Raw genomic sequence first — 25,581 nt, 5'->3', positions numbered from 1 at the left:
TTAGCTCTGAAGTGACCAGGACGATGTGAGCAGCACTCTGATTAGATGAGGAAACTCTTGTAAGGTTTGGGTGACTTGCCCAGTACCCTCAGTGAGCTGGTGCATCTGTGGGAGAGCGAACAGATGGTTCTCTCATCTGGCTAGGAATTGACTCATCCCTTCGTGTTTGAGAACCATGTTGAAGCTGCAGGTTGGATGCAAGGATCCCTGAAGAAATCAGAGTCACCTTTCATAGGAAGGTGGGTGGGGAGTGCTATATTATCTGGAAAGGGGCCTTTATTTTGCATTTTGTGTTCCTAGGGTTGATTGAATAATTAAAATCAAGCAACTGCTGGGTATGGTAGATCTACGCAAAAGCAAAGAAGACAGTAAGAGGCTTTGTTTATAGAAGGGCTGGATGTCCTGCCACAGCACTGCCAGGAGATGGCGGAGTGGAGGACTCAGCTGAGAGGGTGAAGCCGTCGTCCACTGCAGGACCCCCAGACCCCAAGCTGGAGCTGAGGCCAGGCGCCCTGAAGGGATCAGCTCTCACGCAGCTGTGAAAGGCAAAGGCAGCAACATAAGCCGGTGAGAAAGCCACACGCATCTCCTTTCAGGGCAGGATAAATCTCTGCAGTTTGGGGACAACAGCGGGAAAGGGAGGACTTTCCCTCCAGGAGGGAAATCTGGGACTTCCTGCCAACCTGATGCATGGGAATAAGGGGTGGGACTTGCTACCCTGAATTTGGGGCACTATTCACATGGCCTACATTTGATTATCTACAGTGGCTAATAGAATTGGCATGTAATATTATCCTTTCCCCAAGTATGTGCCATAGCATTTACTCTGAAAATTCTGGAGTTCAAGGCTCCAGTTCAATTTTTCTCAACTTTTGATCAGGTCTCTAAGCTCAAAACATAACGTGTCACATGTTATATAAGACAAAGAATGAGGCAGGCCGACCATTTGGACATCAGTTGGTTCTGCTAAAAAAAAACTTTTAAAATGATGTTACAAAATTTCAAAGATCGACCGGGAACCTGCTAATTTGAAGTGAGTGCTAGAGAAGCTGGACTCTCTTCCTTCCTGCTCCACTGGAAGCAGACCGTAGAAATCCTCTACGGTCTGGCTTTTCAGGGCTCCTCCCGTGCGGCACCCACCCCCTGAGAGCTTGTGAGGAAGACAGGCTCTCGGGCCCCACCCCAGGCGCACGGATCCGGATCCGGACTCTGCACTTCACCGCATCCCCACGTCATCCGTGTGCACACTGCAGAGCAGAGGGTGGCACTGAACAAAGCGATGAGCACACCAGCAGGCTCCTGAAGCTGCTGCGGTTGTACAGCAGCTTCCCCCGGCCTGGAGTCTGGGTCCCCTGAGACACATTGCCCTTGAAGTGGAAAGGACTGGTGTTCATCCCCAGCAGAGAGAGGATGGCATCTCTTACCCGGGAGCCCCTATAGGACCCCACCCAAGACTGCGTGAAACATATGTCAAGAGGGAAGAAATAAACTCCCAGAGCCTATCATTGCCCTTCTATGAGAGAGAAAATAATTTTGTAGGGCTGCTGCAAGGCTGTTGTTTTTTGTTTTTTGTTTTTTAAAGGCCCTGGTTGAACGGGCAGCCATAGGCCCTGAGTTGGCTCACTTGGGCTGGAGTCCTGGGCCCATGTTGGACAGTCCCCAGGTCCTCCAGAGCCTGTGAACATGTTCTCTTCTTGGTTGGTGGCTGTGAGGCTATAAAATCAAGAAACAAAAAAAAAAAAAAAAAAGATTAGGGTCCTTCTTTGCTCTCCATGTCACAGTAAATAAAACTTAATGTCCCACATCTCTGCTGTCCACCTTCCAAAGTCTAATTCTAATGAGTCACAGTTCCTTGGGGCCTGCTAGTCTGCAAAACTAGGTGCATACCTGCAGTGGACAAAGCAAGACCCTACTCCAAGATTCCTACCCGTCTCAGATTGCATTTTCCTCCACACAGTGGACCTGGGATTCACCTGCTTGAAAAATTAACGGCCAAAGGCGAAGAACTCTTTGAGACCAAGAAGATAGAGACTCAAAATACAGGTATACATTTACACCTTAAAAAAATTGCATGGAATTTGACCACAGTTTTTGATGGTCTTTACTCTTATTGCCATCTTCTGAGTCCAAAAGGAGGAATAAAAGGAATGGGCCGGGGTTTGGGGCGGGGGGGGGGGGTGTTGAGCAAAAGAGAAGAAACTTTTAGTGAAAGTTTAATTGACATATCTTTCTGAGAGATCATTCATAAATTTCCTTGAGTACTCTAGCTAAGGCTACACGTGGAAAGAGGGCTTTCTCCATCACCCAGAATCTCCCTACATATTTCTAACACTTTAGCTGTTCACTGAATGAGGAGCACCTCGGGTTTAGCAGGTTTTTAATTAAAGCAGGTCTACAGCCAAGAGCCCTGGGCCTGGCCCTGATACGTGTCTCAACACTGCCATCTCCTGGAGAGGGAGCCACTGTTCACTTTCCACTGGCCCTACCCGGCGCTGGCTGCTCAGGTCTTAAAAAAAGAGAGAGAGAGAGAGAGAGAGAGAGAGAGAAGACTAAATCATTTTGCTCTTTACTCAGTGCTGAGGCACAGAGGCTGCTGATGGTAAGAACAGCCTGTTCCCAGATGAGAGGGCACGGACTGGTCCAGGGCAGCCACGGGATGACCGGCGCCTGGGTAACAGTTGTGAGAGCCGCTGTGAGTAAGGTCGGGACACTGGGCTCGGCGCGCGGGGGCGGGGGGGGGGGGGGGTGCGCAGGCAGTGTCCTGGGTGGGGCAGCCGAAGTGTCCTCGGAGTCCCGCAGCATGCACCTGGGGGAACACACAGGTGAGAAGGGCCTCTCTTCCCACCACCAGAGTTGATGAAGGCGCGCATTGCTGCGTGGGGGGTGGAGGGCCCTCACCTTTGACCTGTCGAGGGGAGCAGGAGTCTGATGTAGGGTAGGGTGGGGTACGTGGGAGTTGGTGCGTCCTGAGTATTAGAGGCAGGCGTTGCTTTTTTGTTGAAACCTACTCTATCATCATATTTTTTTGTCACAAACGGGAGGTGGCCCTCAGTGTACAGCACCCCCAGGGATGGTTCTAGGTGCTCCAGGGGCCGAAGCCCACCAGACCATGCCCAGGGACCTGTGTTAAATGAATGGGCTTTGAGTCAGACAGACCTGGGTTTGAGTCCCAGCTCTTCCACTTCCTAGCTGTGTCTCCATAAACAAGTAATTTAGTCTTTCTAGGGTTTGGTCTCTTCACTTACAAAATGGCATTAATCCCTACGCTCCCCTCCTAGCATCATTGTGAGAATTAAATGAGATACTGTGTATAAACCCAAGACATAGTGCCCCAAACATAGAGAGTGCTCAATAAACTTTAATTAATGTTATTGTTGCTTTTTAACCTTCTCGACTTACTTACACCGGAGCGATGGTTATGCATACTGTTTGGGCTAAGACCTTGTAAAATAGTGCTGCTAAAGCAAGGGTTTCCCATCTCTGCTCTCGAAGATCCCAGAGTTCTTGGAAGGGGTTTTATTCGGGAAACATGTTAATGCTTGGGAGGAAAATCATAACATTTTTCTGTTTTATGTCATGAGGGGAAAGTAAACTCTCATTTTGAAAAAATGCGCACCACTGTTATAGGAAAACGAAGCAACCAGACACGGAGGGATTCTGGAGTACGAGGCTAATTAACATGCACGGGCCCAGAAGAGTCAGTCTCCAAATTCTGAGCCCCGAACAAAGGATTCTTGGGGTTTATATAGTCTACGGGGTCTTCCTGTCTATGTAGCAAAGCGAGATACAGAAGCGGAATGCAGTAATTAGTTCTATCTACAGGGCAGAAGCAGAGTACAAAGGCGAAATGTGAAAATTAGTTCTATCAGTGGGGGTGCTAGCCCCAGTCCTTGTGACTATCCTGCTGTTTGCTTTTCTCAGACAGCCTTATCATTCTCCCAGAACCTGGGGTTTGGGGTGAACAAAGGTTTTCCAAAGCTTCCCACATCACCACCACTAACCAAGTGTGAAAACTGCTCCACAAAACCTGCAAGTCCCTTAGGGCTCTGTGACTCTGTGATGCTCAGGGAGCACCACGGGCCTCCACCTGGGTCTCTTGTGGGAGAGTCAGCTGTCCTGTTTTCTTGGCCGATTAAGATTTCAGCCTTGTACAATAAAGAGAAAAGTGGGCTTTTATTATCAATCAGGAAAATTATGTTTTCTCAAATTTGTCCTTTATAATTTATTCACTTCTTGTTAATAAGGGAAGAGAGAACATACGTCTACAACTCCCCACCAAGTGAAAGAAAAGGAATACAGAAGCATAAACACAGAAGGACACAGAGTATGTGAGCAGAGACCACACCAGACCACATTTCCGCTAGTGCAGACAGCAGTGGTGTGGTTGGGGACCGAATCGGCAGGATGGAAAAAGCAAACACAAGACTTCCTGGGGTTGGAGGAGGGGACGTAGGAGCCAACAGGAAGTTATCCAATTCAAGTTCAGCCCCAGAAAAGCCCAAGACATTAGAATTAATAGGAGTATCTGAATTCAAGTGTAAGATGGGGCTGAAAATAAAAGGACAGATTGGAAGTTAGATGAAGGAACAGCTGGACCCTTAGAGCAGCTTCCCCAGCCCGTACAGCTGGGCCAGCACCTCCATGACCCCAACAGAAGCTGAGAAAGCTTACTTTCTAGAGAAATTACTCCAAGGAGACTGTGGAGCTACTGGGCTAAAAATTGAAAAATTAATTAAAAGTCCAAACGTCGAACTGTGAGACCTTTCTTCAACTTGACTGTCGGCTTCCAAGCATATTTTCCACAGTAAGAAATTGGAAGGTTGTTCCCTAGAAAAAACTGGATGCCATCAGGAGGGGAAAATTATATTTTGCAGGAGGCCCAGAAAATGGCCTCCTGCCTGATCACCCTACAATGAAGTTCATCCTTGGAAAAGAAGGGCTTGCCTCCTGAATATCTTAAGAGCAAACAGACATTTTCATAAAACCTTTAATACTAAAGACAGAGAACAACTAAATAAATAAGAATTGCAAAAGAATCACAAAGCCCTTCTGCTTCTGATATGACTAGTAAGCTCTTACAGACCTGATCCTCCCCGAGGTGAAAACTGTAAACTCTGGAAAAAAGTGTTAACCTACCCTAAAGCAACAGAAGGAAACAAAAGCAAGAAGATTCAGAAGGGGCACTGCAGCTAGGACGCAGGCAATGGCATATGGGAGTCACCTGTTTACAGCTCTTAGCCTTTGTGCCAGTTCAAGTCAGAACCAGAAAGAGCTAAAATGCCAATTAACCTACGTTCTTTCCTGCCTAATGGACAGAGTTTGGGGCAAACACAGCTGCTGAAAGTGAAAGGGTGAAAGGGAAAGCTTGGAAAAGAGATTTAGAGAGAAGAAACCCAGATTCTACAGGTAAATTCTGCCCAAGTGTCCAACTGACTCTGGAGCTGTCCATGTGCGGGGCTAACGGCGCAAAGCCCGACCAAAGTAAATAGGGCTGAACTGAAATTTGAGCTACTGCCCGAGAGATAGAGTTTACAGATTGAGTCTAAGCAAACTAATTGCCTGGTAAAACAAAAGTATATATACTCTTCAGAGAAATATTAAAGAATCTAGACATTCACAGTGTCCAGGATACAGTAAAGAATTCCTGAGGTACTCAATAGGAAGAAACATCTTTTGGTTACCAATTCTAAGTTGATGAATAAACTGAGAAAACAATTCCTAAAAGAATGTTACCATAAACATACAATTCATTGTTACAACAACAACCAAAAGAGAATTACTCAATAAAGAAATGGGGAAATATACTCCAGCCCCAAGGAAAGATCCATCAACGGGCACTGATTCAGAGATGATCCAAATTCTAGGTTAACAGCTTTTAATCAGCTGTTATAACTTACCTTAATGAAGTAGAAGAAAAGGTGTTTGTAAAAAGTTTTAAAAATACAAAATCTCAGGAAACATATTAAAACTATAAAAAAGAATGAAATGAAAATTCTAGAATGAAGACAGTTTTAAATATGAAAATTTAAAAAAATTAATTATTAGGTGGCATAACAGAAAAACTTGAAGATACATCAATAAATATCATCCAATCTAGAAAACAGACAAAAATTATATTAAAAAATAGGGAGACAAAAAGAGTCAGCTGGTCAGTGCCTCCTAACTCATTTTCCCATCCGACCCCAATAAGCCAAGTCCTAAGGAGGCCTCCAAACGTCAGACGCTTCAGCTCAACCATTAGAATGAAATTAAGTGAAACCTAGAGTTGATTCCTCATGGACCTAATGTATCCCTAAGGCCCCCTCCGATGAAGTCACTGTGAAGAGTTGTCCCTCACACGTTCTTGAAGGAAACAGATTTTGTTTTGAGAAGCACTAATCTAGTTCCCAGAGTCTTCCTTCCTCTACACACACTCTCTCTCTTCATTTCCTTTTTCACTGCATCCTCCAGAGTTTTTAAAATTTTTTATTTGTCTTTAATTTTTTTAATTTTATTGATTGGGGGATATAGAGAGAGAGAAACATCACTTACTTTGTTGTTCCACTTATTTCTTTTTTTTTTTTTTTAGAGGGAGGTGTTTTTTCGACTCATCGGTTGCTTCTTTGTATGTGCCCTGACCAGGGATAGAACCTGCAACCTTGGTGTATCAGAACAACATTCTAATGAACAGAGCTACCGAGCCAGGGATGCATCCACCAGAGGTTTATGCTATTCCCTAAATGTCCAGCCTCCTTCCACCCAAGTAGCTCTCCAAACCTGGATATTTCCCACCGTATCCAATTACCACAGCTCACCTCATCTCTAGTAGGTCAGGAGGAGCTCTACAACTGGCTGGCTAACCTACAGGACCAGAGAGGACTTCAGTCTTCTCCTCCTGAGCAGGCAGCTGCCCTGGACTCTGCCAGCCAAGAAATAAAGTGTTAGGGTCCAAAGCCTTCACATGCCAACAGGACTGTCTCAGCCCAACACACCATACTCACAAAGAAATGTGGGAAAGGCTTGAGCAGCATGTGCCAACGCTCAGCCATGGGGACATGCCTCCCAAAAGAGTGTCCTGGCCAAGAAAGTTGAAGGACACCACATGGACCTTCCCTCGTTGCACGTTAGCACATCAAAGGTTCTGAAAGTACTGCAGTAAAGGAGATCAATTAATTTAAAGCCAGTGGGTCATAAGCTTATTTATTGATCATGGAACTTCTATGTTTTTCCCACAGCATTTTGAGGGACAAGTTTTCCACAGAGCATTTAGGGGAATCCATTTTAAAGAGCCAATATTTCCATTGTCTAATATGTTTGAGATTTGGTGGTCTGCTTATGAGATCCACACTGGCTGCTGGTGCATTTACAGCCTCACAGTCTTCTATGTCACTTAGATTAAGAGTTGTTACAGACATTTTTTAAAAAAGAACAAGTCATAGGCCACATAATAGAGGAGAAGCAGTCAGGATCTGTAGGAGATTCAGGTGTGAGTCCTCACTCCGCCATTTACTCTGTGAACCTGGGCAAGGAAACCTCCATCCAAGGGCTGCTGGGAAGAATGCAACTAACCTGTGAAAAGAGCCTGGTGTTTAGAGATGCTCCACACTTGCAGTATTTGAATAGGTGGTACAGCTGCGAAGATCGCCGAACCAGGTCAACAACCCAGCGGCCATAAACGTGGACCTGTCTCCACGTGTCCGCTCTCGGATTTTTATTACAGCCCCACTTAACTAACTGCATGCACCCGAGCAGTTTCTTTCAAACAATGACCAGTTTTCTGGTCATTGGACTTTCTTGAAGTACACTTTATTGATTATGCTATTACAGTTGTCCCATTTTTTCCCCCCTTTGCTTCACTCCATCTCATACCCCCTTTCCCCCTAGCAATCTCCACCTTAGTTCATGTCCACGGGTCATGAGCATAAGTTCTTCGTCTTCTCCATTTCCTGTACTATTCTTAACATTCCCCAGTCTCTTTTGTTCCTTCTAGTTTTGCTTCTTTTTTAAACATATATTTTATTGATTATGCTATTATGGCTGTCCCAGTTTTTTTCTCCCCTTTATCCCTCTCCTTCCTGCATCACCCCCCTCACCCTCCAGCAACCCCTCCCCAAAAACTTCATGTCCATGGGTCATACACATATGTTCTTTGGCTTCTCTATTTCCTATACTATTCTTAACCTCCCCCTGACTATTTTGTGCCTACCTACTTTGTTTCTTATTCCCTGTACCTTTTCCCCCAATTGCCCCCCTTTTCCCCACTGATAACCCTCCATGTGATCTCCATTTCTGTGATTTTGTTCCTTTTCTAGTTGTTTGCTTTTGTTTTTGTTTTAGGTGTTGTTGTTATTAACTGTGAGCTTGCTGTCATTTCACTGTTCATATTTTTTATCTTCTTTTTCTTAGGTAAGTCCCTTTAACATTTCATATAATAATGGCTTGGTGATGATGAACTCCTTTAGTTGTACCTTGTCTGGGAAGCACTTTATTTGCCTTTCCATTCTAAATAATAGCTTTGCTAGGTAGAGTAATCTAGGTTGTAGGTTCTTGCTTTTCATCACTTGGAATACTTCTTTCCAGTTCCTTCTTCCCTGCAAAGTTTCTTTGGAGAAATTGGCTGAGAGTCTCACAGGAACTCCCTTGTAGGTAACTCTCTGCTTTTCTCTTGCAGCTTTTAAGCTTCTCTCTCTATGTTTAAGTTTGGCATGAAATAGACATACAAGTCCAGGAAGCACAGAGAGTCCCAAACAAGTTAGATCCAAAGAGGACCACACCAAGACACATAGGACTTTTTTTTAATAGACGTGAACTCTGACAATCTTTGTAAACTATGCATGGCTCAGATCCATCTTGAGTTACACCTTTTGGCAAATTACTTTAGACATGTTTAATATATTTCCCTAAGGTTTACAATCCTCTAAAATGTCACTTAAAATATCAATTAACCTAAAAGCTGTCTGTAGAAGGAAGGGCATGCATTCTAGAGCTAGACACATTTTAATCCCAGCTCTGCCACTTATTTCCCATGGAGAGTTACTTAACCTGTTTGAACCTTAGCAGCTCATCTGTAAAATATAGACAACAGCATGCCTATTTGGCAGAGTTTGTTAAAAGACTGAAATGTGTAAAATCAAAATGTAACTAAATGTGTAAGGAAATGTGTAAAGTGCATAGAACACTGCCCAACACTTGGTAAGTGCTCAACAATATTAACTCCCCCTTTTACCTTACACATGCCACCCACCCACAAAAGTAGAGAGTGAATCTGATTGGACAAACCAGTGTCAGAAGCCTATGGGGAGATATCTCTGGTCCTACAGGAAGGACTAAGTCCCCATGTTTCTTATCATGGGGACTAAGATCATGCGGCAGGTTTCAGAATTCCCAGGTTAAAAAAAAAAAAAACAGCACTTCAAATCAGACTTTTGTTCATCTCCCCCACAAACAGCTAAAGTTCTTTCTGCTAGTTGTAAAAGTGGTTCAGATAATTAAACAGAGCCCTGGTGGAATCAGCTGTACCTTCTCTTAAGGAGAAGTCACGGAGGAAAGAAAGACAAGAAAACTTCTGGCAGCAGTGGTAAGGTTATTTCCATGGCCACCCTCCCCACAGGAATTCACACCTGCTGCTGGGACAGAGTGAGAAGGATGTGAGGGCAGGCATGGGGCAACCAGTGCCTGGGTCGAAACAGCAGGGTGCATGTGGGCCCCAACATTTGGCAGCTTACCAGTTGTGTGTGTGTGTGTGTGTGTGTGTGTGTGTGTGTGTGTAACTAGCTTGTATAACGAGTTTCCTTTCCTCTCATGGTCATTTGGTAAGTATGGGTTTTGTTTTTTTGTGTGTGTATGTGTGTTGGCAAAGATCAACTGATCCAGGTACCATAAATATCCACAAACAAGTTTCCTCATTACTATTGAAATTCGGGTCTGGTTTTACTTTCTCTTTCATGGAGGAGGAAAAGCAGGGTATTTACAAGGGGCTTAATATCGGAATGGGAATGACACAGTAGGGTCAATAAACTTGAAGACAGATCAATAGAAATTACCCAATATAAACAATGGAGAGAAAGAAGACTTAAAAACTCCAGTGAGATTCAGGGACCTGCGCACAGTATCGAAAGTCTACATTTGTATCATTGGAGTCCTAAGAAGAGGGGGAAAAAGATATTGGTACAGAAAAATCACTATGAAAAAATAATAGCTGAAAACTTCCCAGATGTTGTGCAAAACATAGATTTACAGATTCAAAAAGGAGAGTAAATCCCAGTCAATATAATCTCTGAGAAAACCATGCCCACACCCACTCATATCATAATGAAAAAACTGCTAGAAACTAAAGAGAAAGAAAAAAATTTGCAGCTGGAGAAAAATGAAACACTACATACCAGGGAACAATAATTCAAATAACAGTTTCTTGTCAGAAACCATAGAGGTCAGAAAACAATAGGCCAAAATTAAGTGCTGGGGGGAAAAAAAGAACTTAGAACCAAAATGTCTAAATCCACAATCATTCTTAATGGGCTTATCATTCCTCCCACAGTGATAAATAAAAGAAGTAGACGAAAGTCAGCAAGGACATAGAAGACCTGGACAATAATATCAACTAAATTGATTTAATTAGCATTTATGAAACACTCTACCCAATAGCTGAACACACATTTTTTCAAATGCACATGGAACATTCATCAAGATGGATCATATCCTGGGTCAGAAGGTAAACAATAACAAATTTAAAAGAATTAGAATCATACAAAGCCTGTTCTTATGGAACTAAACTAGAAGTCAGCAATATATATATAAAATTCCCAAATATTTGAAAATTAAACCATAAAATTTCAGCAACCCAGAAACCAACGAGACTCTTAAGGAAAACTAGAAAATCTCGGAGCTGAAAGAAAATTAAAATACACCACATCACAAACAAGGGAGGCAGCAAAAACCATACATACATACATACCTACATACATGGAACTATATAGCACTTTATATTTAAGTTAGGAAAAAAGAATCGTCTCAAATCAAGAACTCAAATCGAGCTTCCACCTTAAGAAACTAGAAAGAGAAGAGAAAATTAAACCCCGAGCAAACAGCAGAAAATAAGAATAAAACTAAAAATCTGTGAAATTGAAAACAAGCAAAATGATGAAAACCAGAAGCCAAAAGCTGCTTCTTTGAAAAGATCAATAAAATTGATAATAGCTAATGGGGATAATCAAAAAAAGAGAAAAGAAACAAATTGCCTATTTGAGAAACAGAAGAGGGAATATGACTGCAGACTCCTCAGAGTCTACAAAAGACTAATAAGAAATACCATGAACAACTCTATGCCCATTAATTTGAAGTGGACTGGTTCCTGGGATGGGACGGAGATGGGAAAGTGGGAACAAGCAAGCAACCAACCAAACTCAGTTAAAGAGAAAGCGATAACATGAACGTATTGAACAAATTTAACTGTAGTTAAGATTTTTCAACAAAGCCAACTACAGGCACAGATTATTACACTGATTAATTCTATCGAATATTTAAGTAAGAAATAGATCCAATGCTACACCAATCTTACCCAGGGAATTTAAATGGCAGGAACACATCACAACTAGTTTTAAGAGCCTATATTTACACTGATCCTAAAGCAAGAAAAATGTCATATAAGAAAAAAAACTTCACCATTATGGAAAGCCATATGGAATTTTCTCAGAAAACTAAAAAGAGAACTGCCTTTTGACCTGGCAATTTCACCACTGGGGTTATACCCTAAGAACCCTGAAACACCAATCCAAAAGAACCTATGCACCCCAATGTTCATAGCAGGACAATGAGTGGGTCAAAAAACTGTGGTACATTTGCACAATGGAATACTACACAGTAGAAAGAAAGAAGGAGCTCCTACCCTTTGCAACAGCATGGATGGAACTGGAGAGCATTATGCTAAGTGAAATAAGCCAAGCAGTAAAAAGCAAATGTCATGTAATTTGCAAAAAAGAACCAGGGATGTTGAAATAAAGAACAAACTGACAGTAACCAGAGGGGAGGTGGGAGGGGTATAACGGGGCAAAGAGGGGGAGGGGTCATCAAGGAACATGTATGAAGGACCCATGGACAAAAACAATGGTTGGGGAAGAGGATTGAATGTGGGAGGTGAGGGTGGGTAGGGCATGGGGGGAAATGGGGACAACTGTAATTGAACAATAAAAAAAGAAAAATAAAGAAAAAACTGCAAACTAATGTTCTCATGAACATAGATATAAAATCTTCAACATAATTTTAGCAAATTGAATCCAGCAATACATAAAAAGATAACACATCACAACTAACTGAGGCTTGTCCTAGGAACACAAGTCTGGTTCAGTATCCAAAAATTAAGCAAAGTAATCCACCATATTAACAGACAGGAGAAAAACCTATATGGTTATAAAATATACAGAAATAACATCTGACAAAATTCAACATCCATTCATGATAACAATTCTCAGCAAACTAGGATTAGAAGAGAATTCTTTATGCTAAAATAGGGCATAACAAGAAACTTAGAGCTAACATCATAGCTAATGATTAAAAAAACTGAATGATTGCTTTCTAATACGAAGGACAAGGCAAGGGTGTCTGCTCAAACGATTTCTCTATTCACCGTTATACCCAAAGTCCTACCCAGTTCAATAAGACAAGCAAAAAAAAAAAAAAAGATACGCAGTTTGGAAAGAAAGATATACAAATGTTCCACCTTGCAGATGACATGAGTGTCAACATGGGAAATGTCTGAAAAATCTACAAAAAAGGACTTAAGGTTAATAAGTGGCTTCAGTAAGACTATAGGACCCAAGCCCACTATGTAAAAGTCAGTATTATTTCTGGCCCTGGCTGGTGTAGCTCAGTGGATTGAGCATGGGCCTGTGAAGCAAAGGGTTGCCAGTTCAATTCCCAGTCAGGGCACATGCCTGGGTTGCAGGCCAGGTCCCCAGTAGGGGACACATAAGAGGCAACCACACATTGATGTTTCTCTCCCACTCTTTCTCCTTCCCTTCCTCTCTCTCTAAAAATAAATAAATAAAATATTAAAAAATAAAATAAAAGTCAGTATTATTTCTATATATTGGTCAAGAATAATTGGAACCTAAAATTTTTTTTGGGGGGGGAAGTATTAAATAGTTCAAAGAAAAATGTAAAATATATAGGTATAAATCTAAACAAAAATATGTGCAGGATCTGTATGCTGAAATCCATAAGAGACTAATGAAAGTAATCAAAGAAGGCCTAAATAAGTGGAGAGATATATCACGTTCGTGGATTGGCAAACCCAGTTTTGCTAAGACGTCAGTTTCCCCCAGATGGACACTGAACGTCATGATAAGAATGCAGTCATCAGGATAGTGACACTGGCAAAATGATAGGCACGTAGATCAGTGGAACAGTAGAGGGTATAGATACAGATCTAAAAACATGATCAATTGATTTTTTTTTTTTTACAACAGTGTAAAGGCAATTCAATAGAGAAAGGTTACTCAACAAATGATTCTGGAATAATTGGACATTCACAGATGAAGAAATAAATCTCAGTTTGTATCTCAAACCTTATACAAAATTAGTTCAAAATGGGTCATAGACCTAAATATACAACTTTAGTAAGAAAAATAGTAGAAAATCTTTGAAAATTTGAATTAGGCAATACTTATATTTCTTAGATATGAAGTAAAACCATATAAGGAAAAGATGATAAACTGGGCACCACCAAAATTTAAAACTTTTGATCTAGGAAAAATATCATGAAGAGAATGAAAACATAAGCTACCAGCTGGGACAAAAATATTCACAAACCACATGACCAACAAAGTTCTTATATCCAGAACATTTAAAGAATTCTCTTAACTCAAAGATAAGAAAACAACCCCAATTTTTAAAAATAGGGAAAAAATTTGAAATGATACTTCACCAGAGAAAATATATGAATAACAAACAAGCAATTAAAATGATACTCAACATCATTAGTCATTAGGAAGATACAAATTAAAACAATGTCCTATCACTGTAAACCTATTAGAATGGCTAGAATAAAAATTTTAAAAACTGACAATACCAAGAACTGGTGATAAAAAGAAGCATTTGGATTTTTCACACATTGCTAGTATTAATGCAAAATGGATAGCCACTCCGGAAAATCAGGCAATTTTTGTAAAGTTAAGTTTGCATTTGCAGTATGACTCAGCAGTCTTTATTCTAAGTATTACCCTAAAGAAATCAAAACTCTTGATCACACAGAATCCTGTGTGTGAATATTTATAGAAACTATTCATAATTGCCAAAAGCTGGAAATAATCTAAATGTCCTTGAAGGAGTGACCAGATACACAATCTGTGTTATGACCATTCAACAGAGTCTTTCTCAGAAAAAATAAAAGAAGGAAGAAATGACTTATTGATCACTTATTATGCTCAGTGACAGTAGCCACACTCAAAGTGTTAAATACAATATGGTTTCGCTTGTATGATGATTCTAAAAAGCAAGACTATGGGGACAGAAAACAGATCAGCAGTCACTAGGGTACAGGGTGGGTGTGGGGTTTGACCATAAGGGAAACTGTTTCAGGTGAGTATAGTGTGTGAGTTGATCATGGTAGTAAGTACATGGCTCCATCAACTTGTCAAAACTCACAAAACTATAAACAAGGGGAAAAATGACTTCTATTGTATATAAATTAAAAATAAAAAGGCACTTGGACTAGCTACATGAGTATAAAAAAATAAGAATAGAAATCAATGAAAAAGAAAAAAATAATTAAGAATATAAATTTAACCAAAAGCTGGTTCTTAAGAAAACTAATAAAATTCTTGCTGGATTGATCGAGAAAAAAAGACATAAGTTAATGTTTTTTAAAAATGATTTTAGAGAAAGAGGGAGGGAGAGAGAGAAACATTTGATGTGTTGTTCCACTTGTTTATGCATCATTGGTTGATTCTCATATGTGCTCTGACTGAAGATTGAACCTGCAACCTTGGCATATCAGGATGATGTTCTAACCAACTGAGCTACCCAGCCAGGGCCACAAATTACTGTTGTCAAAAGGATCATTACTATAGACTGAACAGACATTAAAAGTATAACAAGGAAATATAATGAACAGCTTTAGGCCAGTGAATTCAGCAACTTAGTTGAAATGGACAAATTCACTGAAAGACATAAACCGCCTCAGCTGATAAGTAAGTACCCATAGATAACCTGAATAGACACAGTTTTTAAAGATTCTGTGTTGGAAGGGGAGGATCTTTCTCTTAAAATAACTCTAGGCCTATCTGGCTTCACTGGTGAAATCTGCCAAAGATTTATAGAATAATACCAACTCTACCTAAACTCTTTCTAGAAAATAGAAGAAAGGGGAACACTTCCCAGGCCATTTAATTATTTCATAATTTTTAAAACATCAAATGGAAAGCAGTGCTTTCCTTACTCACAAGGCGCCCACATTGAAATCATTGCTGCAACTCTCCAGTGCACTCATGGCCTGGGATGGGTTTCCCAGAGTGCTGCTGGCCCCCTGAGCTGCAAGGCAATGTGAAAAGTTTGAGATTCAGGAAGATTTCACAATGGCTAGTGGCTAAAAGCATTGATATGCTTGCACCCAAGAATTTCAACACAACTAAATGGCATAATGCCTTTATTTCCCATTCAAATATTTCCTTCAGAAATCTCTTTAGATGTCACCTTCCTCCAGCAGCCTTCCCTGCCTGTCCAAGGCCTGTTCAGGCTTTTTCTTTAACCTCTGTGCTTTGCCTTATACACTAGTATCATTGTTTAGCCTTGCATTTGTTTCTTATCTAATGTCTTTAAGGGTAGGGACTGTGTCTTATTGTAGCCATAAGACTTTTTTATTGGGAGGATGGATGAAGGGATGTCTGGTTAGAGAGGTTTTTTACATTAAGTTCAACATGAAGTTCAGTATCTTGCTTCACATTTTGTTAGACTTTCCAAAATGTAACACAATATTTTTGTTCTTTCTCTTGGCTTAAAAAAGAAATGAAACCAAACTTACTGGTTTCATTCTCTGACTAAAAACATGTTAGAATTTTTAAAAATGTAAATGCAGAAATATATTACAAAGAAGATAAAACAGCCCTGACTGGTGTGGCTCAGTTTGTTGGGCATCATCCCGGAAAGGGAAAAGTCGCCAGTCCCATTTCCCCATCAGGACACAGGCCTGGGCTGCGGGTTCAGTCGGGACAGGGCACATCCGAGAGGCAACCCATCAGTGTTTCTTTCCCTCTCTCTCTCCCTCCCTTCTCTTCTCTCTAAGAATAAATAAATTAAATCTTCTTTAAAAATGATAAAAACAATCTTTATTTGCACATAACCTGACTCTACCTAGCAAACTCAAGAGGAACAATGGACAACAGTTAGAAATAATTAGGAAAGTCAATAGAGTAGGTGGTTAAAATTAAATACAAAAACTAGTTAGTTTCTTATATATGAAAAAGCAGTCAATCATTTCAATAAATATAATGAAAACAGATAATCCTTTTCAAAAGAATAAAAAGCATAAAATATCTAAACATGTATTTTTAGGAGAGTCATAAGAGATTTGAACAATTGTAAACACTTACATTGTTCTTGGGCTAAAACAGTCAATATTGCAAAACTTTTACTATATATTATCTAGGATGTCTGCCGAACCCACATAGTCATTTTCTGAGAACTTTCCCCTTACATTTTAACACATAATCTCTGCAGGCACCTGAGTCCAGGAGAACCAATCCATTAGTTAGCCAGTGGCCAATTCAATTATTTCTCCGAAGAATTTGAACTAACAGACTTCAAAGCTGGTAGTCAGAATTAAGTCATGTAATAGCTAAGGCAGAGGACATGAGGGGTCATCTAAATATTTCTGCCACATGTACCCAAGGTCCTTCTTGATTTTTAGCCCATACTATGCCTGGTTGTTCCACTTTGACTTTAATTACATAACAACCTCTTTATATACCCAATAAGCCATATGAATTGATTTGTGTGTTACTTGAAGTCAAATAATCCCCAAGTTAAAGTGTTCTGAAATTCTTCTGGAAAAGTAAATACCCAAAATCATCAGAATAATTGCAGAAGGGGGATGAGGATAAATGAGTACCAAGAAACATACAAATGGACACATCAGAGAAATACAAGTTCAGCGTGTATCAAGAAATATTACATGTATATAGAATATATAAGGACCTTTTAGTACACATATTTAGTACATTTAGTACATGACAAACATATCCTTTCATACCAGTAAGAAAAGATTATTTAGTAAAAGTTGTGTAGAAAATTGGTAAGACATTTGGGGGGAAAAGACCTGGATCATTTTCCTGCTTCAACACCAAAATTCCAGATAGATAAAATATTTCAACAAAAATAAAAGAAACCATAGAATGAAAACATGAATGACCATTCTTATGACCTTGAGATAAAGAAGGATTTTTTAAGCATGGCATGAACACCAAAACTATAAAGAAAGAGATTGGTAAATTTCACTTCATGTTGGGTTGGCCAAAAAGTCCATTTATTTTTTCCATAAAATAAAAGACACATTTTTCCTTTTCACCAGTAACTTGATTGATTTGGATCTTTTGAGCATATCAGCTGTCTCCCACTACTGGCTTCTAGTGGGCAGAGGCCAGGGGTGCTGCTATACACCTTCCAATGCGTAAGACAGCCAGCCCCACAGCAAAAAGTTTTTTGGCTAAGATGTGACTAGAACCAAGAAACTTTGCAAACCACTTTTGATACATTTGATCAGTCACAGCACCTTCTCCATACACTGCACAAATCTTTTGCATTTCAGTTACATTCTTACCTTTCTTAATAAATAATAAAGCATAATACACTGAAAATGTAAATATTTCCTTCCATCTTCAATATTAAAATGACTGCCCCCAAATTCACCAATTTTGATGTTTTTTAATGCACACTGATATGACAGCTGTCACCATACAATCTAATAAAAATTGTTTCCAGGGGACTTCCACCAAGATGGAGGCGTAGGTGGAAGCACTACACCTTCTCACACAACTAAGTTGAAAAACAACAAAGTTTTAGCAACAGAAACACAGCCAAACCACAGAAAATTGAACTACACGGAAGTCTGACAACAATAAACCCTTCAGCCAAACCGGTTAGAGGGGCAGAGCCAGCAGCAGAGTGGGGTCCAGCAGGAAAGATCCACTGGACCCACACGGGCGCTCAACCCAGGTGCGCCAGCAGCCGTGGGTGGATCCCAGGTGTGGAGAAGCAGGCGGACCCACTGAGGGCTGATCACGGTCACACATTTGTGCGTAGATTAACCGGTGAAGGAGCTAGCACTGAGACGGACTGCACAGGCCCCAGCGGCAGGAAGCAGCAGAGGGAACCGCCATTGTCCCTCTCTGACCCCGCCCTCATACAGCATCACAAATCATTGACCTGGGTGGCCCCGCCCTGGTGAACATTTAAGGTGCCTCTCCTCATACGTAACAGGCACAAACAGATCAAAATATGGCTCAAGAACAACTCAGAGCCCCAGAGCTGATAAATCTAAGCAATGAAGAAATAGCCAAACTTTCAGATGCACAGTTCAAAACACTGGTGATCAGGATCCTCACAGAACTGGTTGATTTTAGTCACAAATTAGAGGAACATATGAAGGCTAAACTAATTGAAATGAAGGGACATGCACAGGAAACCAATAGTGATGGAAAGGAAACTGGGACTCAAATCAAAGGAGTGGACTAGAAGAAGGAAAAAAATGACCAAACAGAAAAGGATGAAGAAACAAGAATTCAAAAAAAAAAAAATGAGGAGAGGCTTAGGAACCTTCAGGACATCTTTAAACGTTCCAACATCAGAATTATAGGGGTACCAGAAGGGGAAGAGGAACAGCCATGAGTGGAAAACTTATTTGAACAAATAATAAAGGAGAACTTCCCCAATCTGGCAAAGGAAATAGACTTCAAGGAAATCCAGGAAACTCAGAGAGTCCCAAAGAAGTTGGACCCAAGAAGGAACACACCAAGGCACATCATCATTACATTAGCCAAGATTAAAATGAAGGAGAGAATCCTAGAAGCAGCAAGAGATAAGGGGACAGTCACCTACAAAGGAGTTCCCATCAGACTGTCAGCGAATTTCTCAAAAGAGACCTTATGGGCAAGAAGGGGCTGGAAAGAAGTATTCCAAGTCATGAAAGGCAAGGACCTACATCCAAGATTGCTCTATCCAGAAAAGTTTTCATTTAGAATGGAAGGGCAGCTAAAGTGCTTCTCAGATAAGACCAAATTCAAGAAGTTCATCATCACCAAGCCCTTATTATATGAAATGTTAAAGGGACTTACCTAAGAAAAAGAAGATAAAAAAGATGAACAGTGAAAGGATAGCAAACTCACAGTTATTAAGAACCACACCTAAAACAAAAGCAAACTAAGAGGACAGCTAGATCAGGAGCAGAACCATAGAAATGAAGATCACATGGAGGGTTAGCAACAGGGGAGTGGGAGGAGGAGAAGGGGGGAGAAGGTACAGAAAATAAGTAGCATAGACGGTAGGTAGAAAATAGATAGGGGGAGGGCAAGAATAGTAGGGGAAATATAGAATCTAAAGAACTTGAAACATGTGGTCATAAACTAAAGGGGGGAATGGTGGGGGAGGGGGTGTGCAGGGTGGAGGGGAATGAAGGGGGAAATAGAACATCTGTAATGCATAATTAATAAAATATATTTTAAATTTTTTTTAAAATTTTTTATTGTTTCTAATGAAGGTAAAGACAACTAAGCACTACTAGTTGGACCCCCCCTATAGATTCTTTGGGGGGGGAAGAACTTTTAATATTTTAATTTAATTTACTAACCTAAAGAGAGGTCACAAGAAAACTTACATCCTTCACTCATATTCACCAATTATCAGCTTTGGGGGGTGTTTCCAGGTGCAGTTTAAACACGTCACACTTCACTTCCCTACCCCCACCAAAACCCCTCATGTAACCCAGGGTCCTGTGTGCAGATCGCTGCACTAGTTACAGGAGCCCATTTTATGTTTGGGTTTTGACTTGCTACCCCATCCAAAGTCATTAAAATAAAATTTAAAAAAATTTGAGCACCTCCAAAATGGGAAAAATTTACAGGTATGAGAGACAGGTAGGAGGAGGAGGGGAAGCAAGAAGAGGGTAGGAAAAGAGAAGAGAGGTTACCGAGTCCATTCTGAGGCATGAACTTAGCGGGAAATTGAGATGGTCAGAAATGACCTCGTAATGGAGTTTAGTCCTGAGCTAGACTTTGAAGTATGGATGGGATGGAGATGAGCAGCACAAGACTCATTCATTCCTTCATTGATTCAACCAACATTTATTAGGCACCTACCATGTGCTCGGCACTGTACAAGATTCTGAGGACACAGCAGTGGGAAATAAAAAAAGAACAAGCTCCCTTGGGGGCCTGGAATTCTAAAGGAGGGAAAGGTGGCAATGGTGAGTGCTGGAAGACTAACCATGACCAGGAGAAGCAATAAATACACAGGGTAGTTTTGGACAGTGATGAAAATAAAATGAAGTAGTATAATGGAGTATTGAGGAAGAGCTCTTTTCATTGGGGGGTTTTGCCCAGGAGGCAGCCAGCCATGGAAATACAGAGGGCAGAGCATGCCAGGCAGAGGGAATGGCAAGGACGAGAGTCTGGGGCTGGATCGTGCCCAGCGTGTTTGAGAAGCAAACCGCACCAGTGCAGCCAGAGCACATGAGCCCAGGGAAGTAGGTAGGAGGGGCAATCAGAGCCATGGAAAGCCTTTGGAAAGTGACATGGTGTGCTTGACATTTTTAAAAGGTCACTCTGGTTGCTTTGTGGGAAAGGAATATAGGGGGACAAGAACAGAAGAAGGGAGATCAGTCAAACACAATCACAAGTGTTGAGGGCCATTCAGAGGTAGATGAGTTCTTACTCTGAGCCAAGCAAAAGGATAATCATTTCACCTGCATTTTCCCATTAACTCTCATAACAGCCCTAGGAGGTGAGCACTAACATCACCCCCATTTTACAGGGAAGGTGACTTGCCAGGGTCACACAGCTAGTCAATGACATGCAGGGAAGGCAACCAGGCCTGCCATCACTGCTGAGCCTGCTCCCACCACCACCCCATCATCACCTGCCTGCCCACCCCCTTCATCACCAACAGCAGGGAAGCATCTTGCTTCTAGTACTTCACTGGGCTTTGGTTAAGCCGAATGCTAAGAGAAGCAGCTGGAGGGAAGGATCTGTTTAGTTTCCCACTGAAATCCCTGCTGGTGCCCCATCTGCTTCACGCAGCACCCCCTTCCCCAGCAACACACACACACACACACACACAATTTCCCAGGAACAAACTGGAGGTGCCCCATAGATGCTAAGACCTGACCAATACGCCACTTGCTTTACATCACCCACTCCCCCCGATACCCATCCCCAGGTAGAAAGAAATAGGAGACAGTCCACAGGATCTGCCCCATGCAGCTTGTCCAAACTCCTTAATGAACAAGAAGAGGTGATCCTGCAGTAGTCGGCTCTTTCTAGGAATCCAACATCACACCTGTGACTTCTGGACCCAAAGGACATTATTCAACAAGATAAATCCGCAGTGTCAAAGAACACTGTTTCCAGGAGGTCTTTACACACACACACGGCCACTCTCTAATAGCTGTTAAAGTAAAGATCATGCTGTTAAAAATAATCACTTTGCTCTAAATGTCTTAAACAGTGGTTTATAACACCCAAGCCTGTCGGGTAGGCTCTGTTTTGAACCTTGACAGTTCCCTTTCCTACATTTATCTTCACACCTGTCACAGTCCTGCTCCCAAAGGGAGAGGCTGCCTGGCCTCCTGGGAGGACAGAGAACTGCTCCTTTATGGTTCTCAGAAAGCAAAGCCCTTCTTCACCCCAGTTCTCTGTCTCCCCTTCCAGGCACAGTGACAGTTGCAGGATGGTCATCTGCCCTACTGCCCTGGTGACGTGGACACCAGCCTGCAGTGTCCACAGTGTAGTGGATGAGACGAGACAAATTCACATGGCTACCACATCCCGTGGAGAAAAAGGGACCGCATAGCCACTCTCTCAAGGGGTGATAGTGCCAATTCTTGCCTTGACAAGATTTTATTGGCTTTCTAATAGCATACATCAAAGAAGGCTTTCATTCATTTATACTTATGTTTGCTTTAGGTAATCACTTTTTACAGATAGCAACAGAAGGGATGTTACTGATTAATTCTTACAGATTAACAAGGAAAAAATGTTGCAAATTCAAGGGAATGATAAGAGTAACAGAACTGGTTACACTTCAATCCTTGGGAGAATTAGCACAGACTTCAGGAAGTTACTTTAAAGATATACAGTAAGCATTTGCTGCCTCAACTCAGAGTGAGGGAGTTTCGGCAAGAGCAAGTCACAAAGCAGCCTAGGTATAATGCAGGCCTGGTCCCACATGGGAAAATCAATTCTGTGTGGTGCCACACACCTATGGGCTTTCCAGTAGGGCTGGGCTACATTTGCCATTCCATGTGCATCTGTTCCCTATACTCTGGCCTTGGACAGATGAGAAAATAGCACACAGTTATGAGAATCAACCCATCAGGGAGTGCCACTGACAAATCCAAGCTGCATGCAGAGGACCCGCTAATGGACATGCATATGCCTTTGGGGAAACGGTGCTGCTCCAAAGGTACGAGTAGGCTGAGCACAGCCTTTTATTACCCACTGCCTCCCCCACACCCACCTGTGCATCCACACCCACCAGCCCCGTGTGAAGACCTTGTTGTTTCCATCTGACAGACCCCCTCCCCACACACTGTTCCCACCCCGATGCCCCCACCCCGCTCCTTCTTCATCTACCCTCACACCCTTGGTCCCACAGCAGGGCCACACAGAGTACACCGACCACAGGCAAGCTGACAACATTTGTCTCTTATGACAGCCCTAGATTTTTAAAATATCCTAAAAAGCAATTGCGATGATCACCCTCAGGGTTGCCTTTGGATTTAAACATCTAGATCACTTGCCTCTGACACGCTAGTGTTTGTGAGAAAGTAGAGCAGAAATGTTCCAAAGATGAGGGAGGAGGGGCAGAAGAAGAGGAGAGGGAGGAGGGGAGACTCTAATGGCGGAATTTAGAGTCACGGCCAGGTCAGTGTTAGATGACTAAAGAGGATGTTTCCCCAGAGACATTGCCCATCATTAACCGACTAATTGTTTTACTCATTTACTCAACATTTACTTAGCATCCACTATGTGTCCAGGAATAAAATCAGAGAGGAGCTCCCAGTCGGAGAGAGGGACGAGAAAACGAGCTCTCAGCTCAGGGCACTCAGGGTTAGCACGGATGCAGACATGGGCACCGATGGGCTTGGCCGCGGTGGGCCAAGGATTGTCTGCAGGTGACTCTTGAGAGGAATTTTAAGGATAAGTAGAGTGTTATAGAAAAAGTCTAGGAACAAAAAAGAGCGTGAGCAAATGGATTTAAATAGTCAGCAGCAAGACCCCTGTGTCGACGTGTGGGTGCTCTGGCCGGAGCTGGAGGGCAGGTGAGGAGCATGGCAGACTGCGAGCAGCCCCTTCAAGACCCCCTGCAAGCTGCCTGCACATTCAGTTCCACCACTGCAGCAGTCACGCGGGGCTGTCTGTCTCTCCATACTGAACGCTAAGCTTCTCGAGGGTAGAAATTGCCTCTTTTTGTGCAGATCCTAAGCAGAACCACAAGGCCTGGGACATAGTGGTTAGTCCATAAATACTGAGTTTGGTGGGTGTGTAGTAAGATTTAAATGGGTATGATTGCGAATGGCAGAATGTGTAGCTAGAGAAACTGGAAGACAGCAGATCATGGAGGTTCGTAAGCATCAAAGCGAGGAATTTCTCTTAACATTTCCAGACACTGAAAAATTTTCATCTGAGGGGTGGCACGAGTGGGTTTATAGTTTTGACAGGTCATTGTGCTGCTGTGAGGAGTGAAGCTGGGCAAGACTAGAGCAAAGAGCGTGGTCAGGAACACTGCCAGCTTTACCTTCCCCTCATTGAACCTCTCGACACACAGTCCACGGGCACCTGCAGTGGACGGGCACAGGGCTGGAGACACAACACCAGAGGAGCCTCTGCAGGTAAGGGCCCTCGTTCTGCAGTCAGACCTGGGGTCCACACGACGGAGACACTTCCCAGCTGTGCCACCGTGGGCAGATTACCTAGCCTCTCCAAGTCTCAGTTTCCTTATCCATGAAATGAAGGTAATAAGAGCATCTACCTTACAGTATTGTTGTAAGGACTAAATGAGATAATGCCCATAAGGTGTTTAGCACACTTGCCAGCTCAGTAAATACTAGCTGTTGTCATCACTATCAGTTGCTGTGCTCAAGCAGCTCCTAAACCAATGAGAAACAGTGACACGCACACACACAAAAAAACCCATAGCAATATGATATGAATACAGAGTTGTACACTGGACATTATGGGACACCTAAATGACTCAGCAGGAGCAAAAGCATGCCAAGAAAAGCTTCCAGAAACAAGGCCCACGAGGCTGGAACCATCAGCAGGACCCAGTCCTGGAGCCTTGGAAGTTGTGAGCCTGATCCCGTGTGGTGCAGGTGGGTCAGGAAAGTGAACGAATGTGCAGTGGTGAGCAGGAGCCCGCTTGTACGGGCTTGTGCACCTCTCTTCCCAGCTCTGCATCTAGTGTCTTCATGCCAGTAGCTTGACACTAGCCATACCAGGAGGAGTTACACCAGGGAAATTGGCAAACACCACAAAGTGGGGAATTATTTCCCCCAAGAGTTGGCTGTTAAACATGGACCAGCACATCACTGAATGTGCATAGTACGTGTTTGAGAGGAGAGCCCCACTTTGTTGACTTTGTGATTGATTAAAAGGGATCTAGGCCGTTCTTTGTTCCTGTCTTGGTGGCTAGGTCACGCTGGTGCCTTGAGATAGGAAATATGAGAGAGTTGGGTGAGGAGCCTGGGAAGGAGCTGGAGGGGCTCATCTGCTCAAGCTTGTGTCACATCAAACTTGTTTTTGTGCTCTTGGAGATGGGAGTGAGCAGCAGGGCACTGCCCTCAAGAAAAATGCCACCTAATGACCTGGAACCCTGGGGGTCTCCCAGCCTTCCTTGTGCAGGTTGTCCTACACTGATCCAGGAAGAATCTAATCAGTTCTTTCAAGCAGAGTTAACATGATTCATTGTTGGAATTAATGACTAAATTAAAAGACTGTCTCTAGACTTTAAAGTGATATGAATCACCTGAAATTCATGTGCCCCATAGTCAAAAGATAACATGAAAATTAACCTTTCATCAACTTGAGTAAATAAATAGTTCAAGAACATTGTGTAACAGAATGGTAACACCCACGTGGGTTTTCTATAACTGTCACAGATGCAGAATTCTAGACAGGACTGCTGAAAACCTGACTGCTGGGCTCTACAAACATCAGAAGACATCATGGAGCCTGCATGTGCCCACCCAGAACTGGGTGGGTGGACTTCATCTCCTGTCCAGCTGCCTGACTGGCAGATTAGGACACTCTCCATGGAAACGTGTATCTTCACTTCAGCTAGACACTCAGCAACATTGTTCATTCATTCATTCGACATTTGATAAGTAGCCAGTGAAGT

The 25,581-nt window shown here is 42.2% G+C and overlaps 1 protein-coding gene across 1 annotated transcript in view; it reads right to left on the bottom strand.

Annotated features, from left to right (window-relative positions):
- The window catches only part of MYRFL (myelin regulatory factor like), a 115,257-nt gene that overhangs the window by 69,972 nt on the left and 19,704 nt on the right, over positions 1-25,581 (bottom strand). The window contains 2 exon segments of the mRNA XM_053661440.1: positions 2,571-2,966; positions 4,351-4,548. Coding sequence (XP_053517415.1) covers positions 2,571-2,966; positions 4,351-4,548 — 594 coding nt within the window.

This window comes from Artibeus jamaicensis, unplaced genomic scaffold, assembly GCF_021234435.1.
Source record: "Artibeus jamaicensis isolate MK-2021 breed Jamaican fruit bat unplaced genomic scaffold, CSHL_Jam_final contig_233, whole genome shotgun sequence".
NCBI classification, from domain to species: domain Eukaryota; kingdom Metazoa; phylum Chordata; class Mammalia; order Chiroptera; family Phyllostomidae; genus Artibeus; species Artibeus jamaicensis.
Note: the sequence above shows the minus strand (reverse complement) of the source record. Positions and strands in the feature narration are given on the sequence as shown.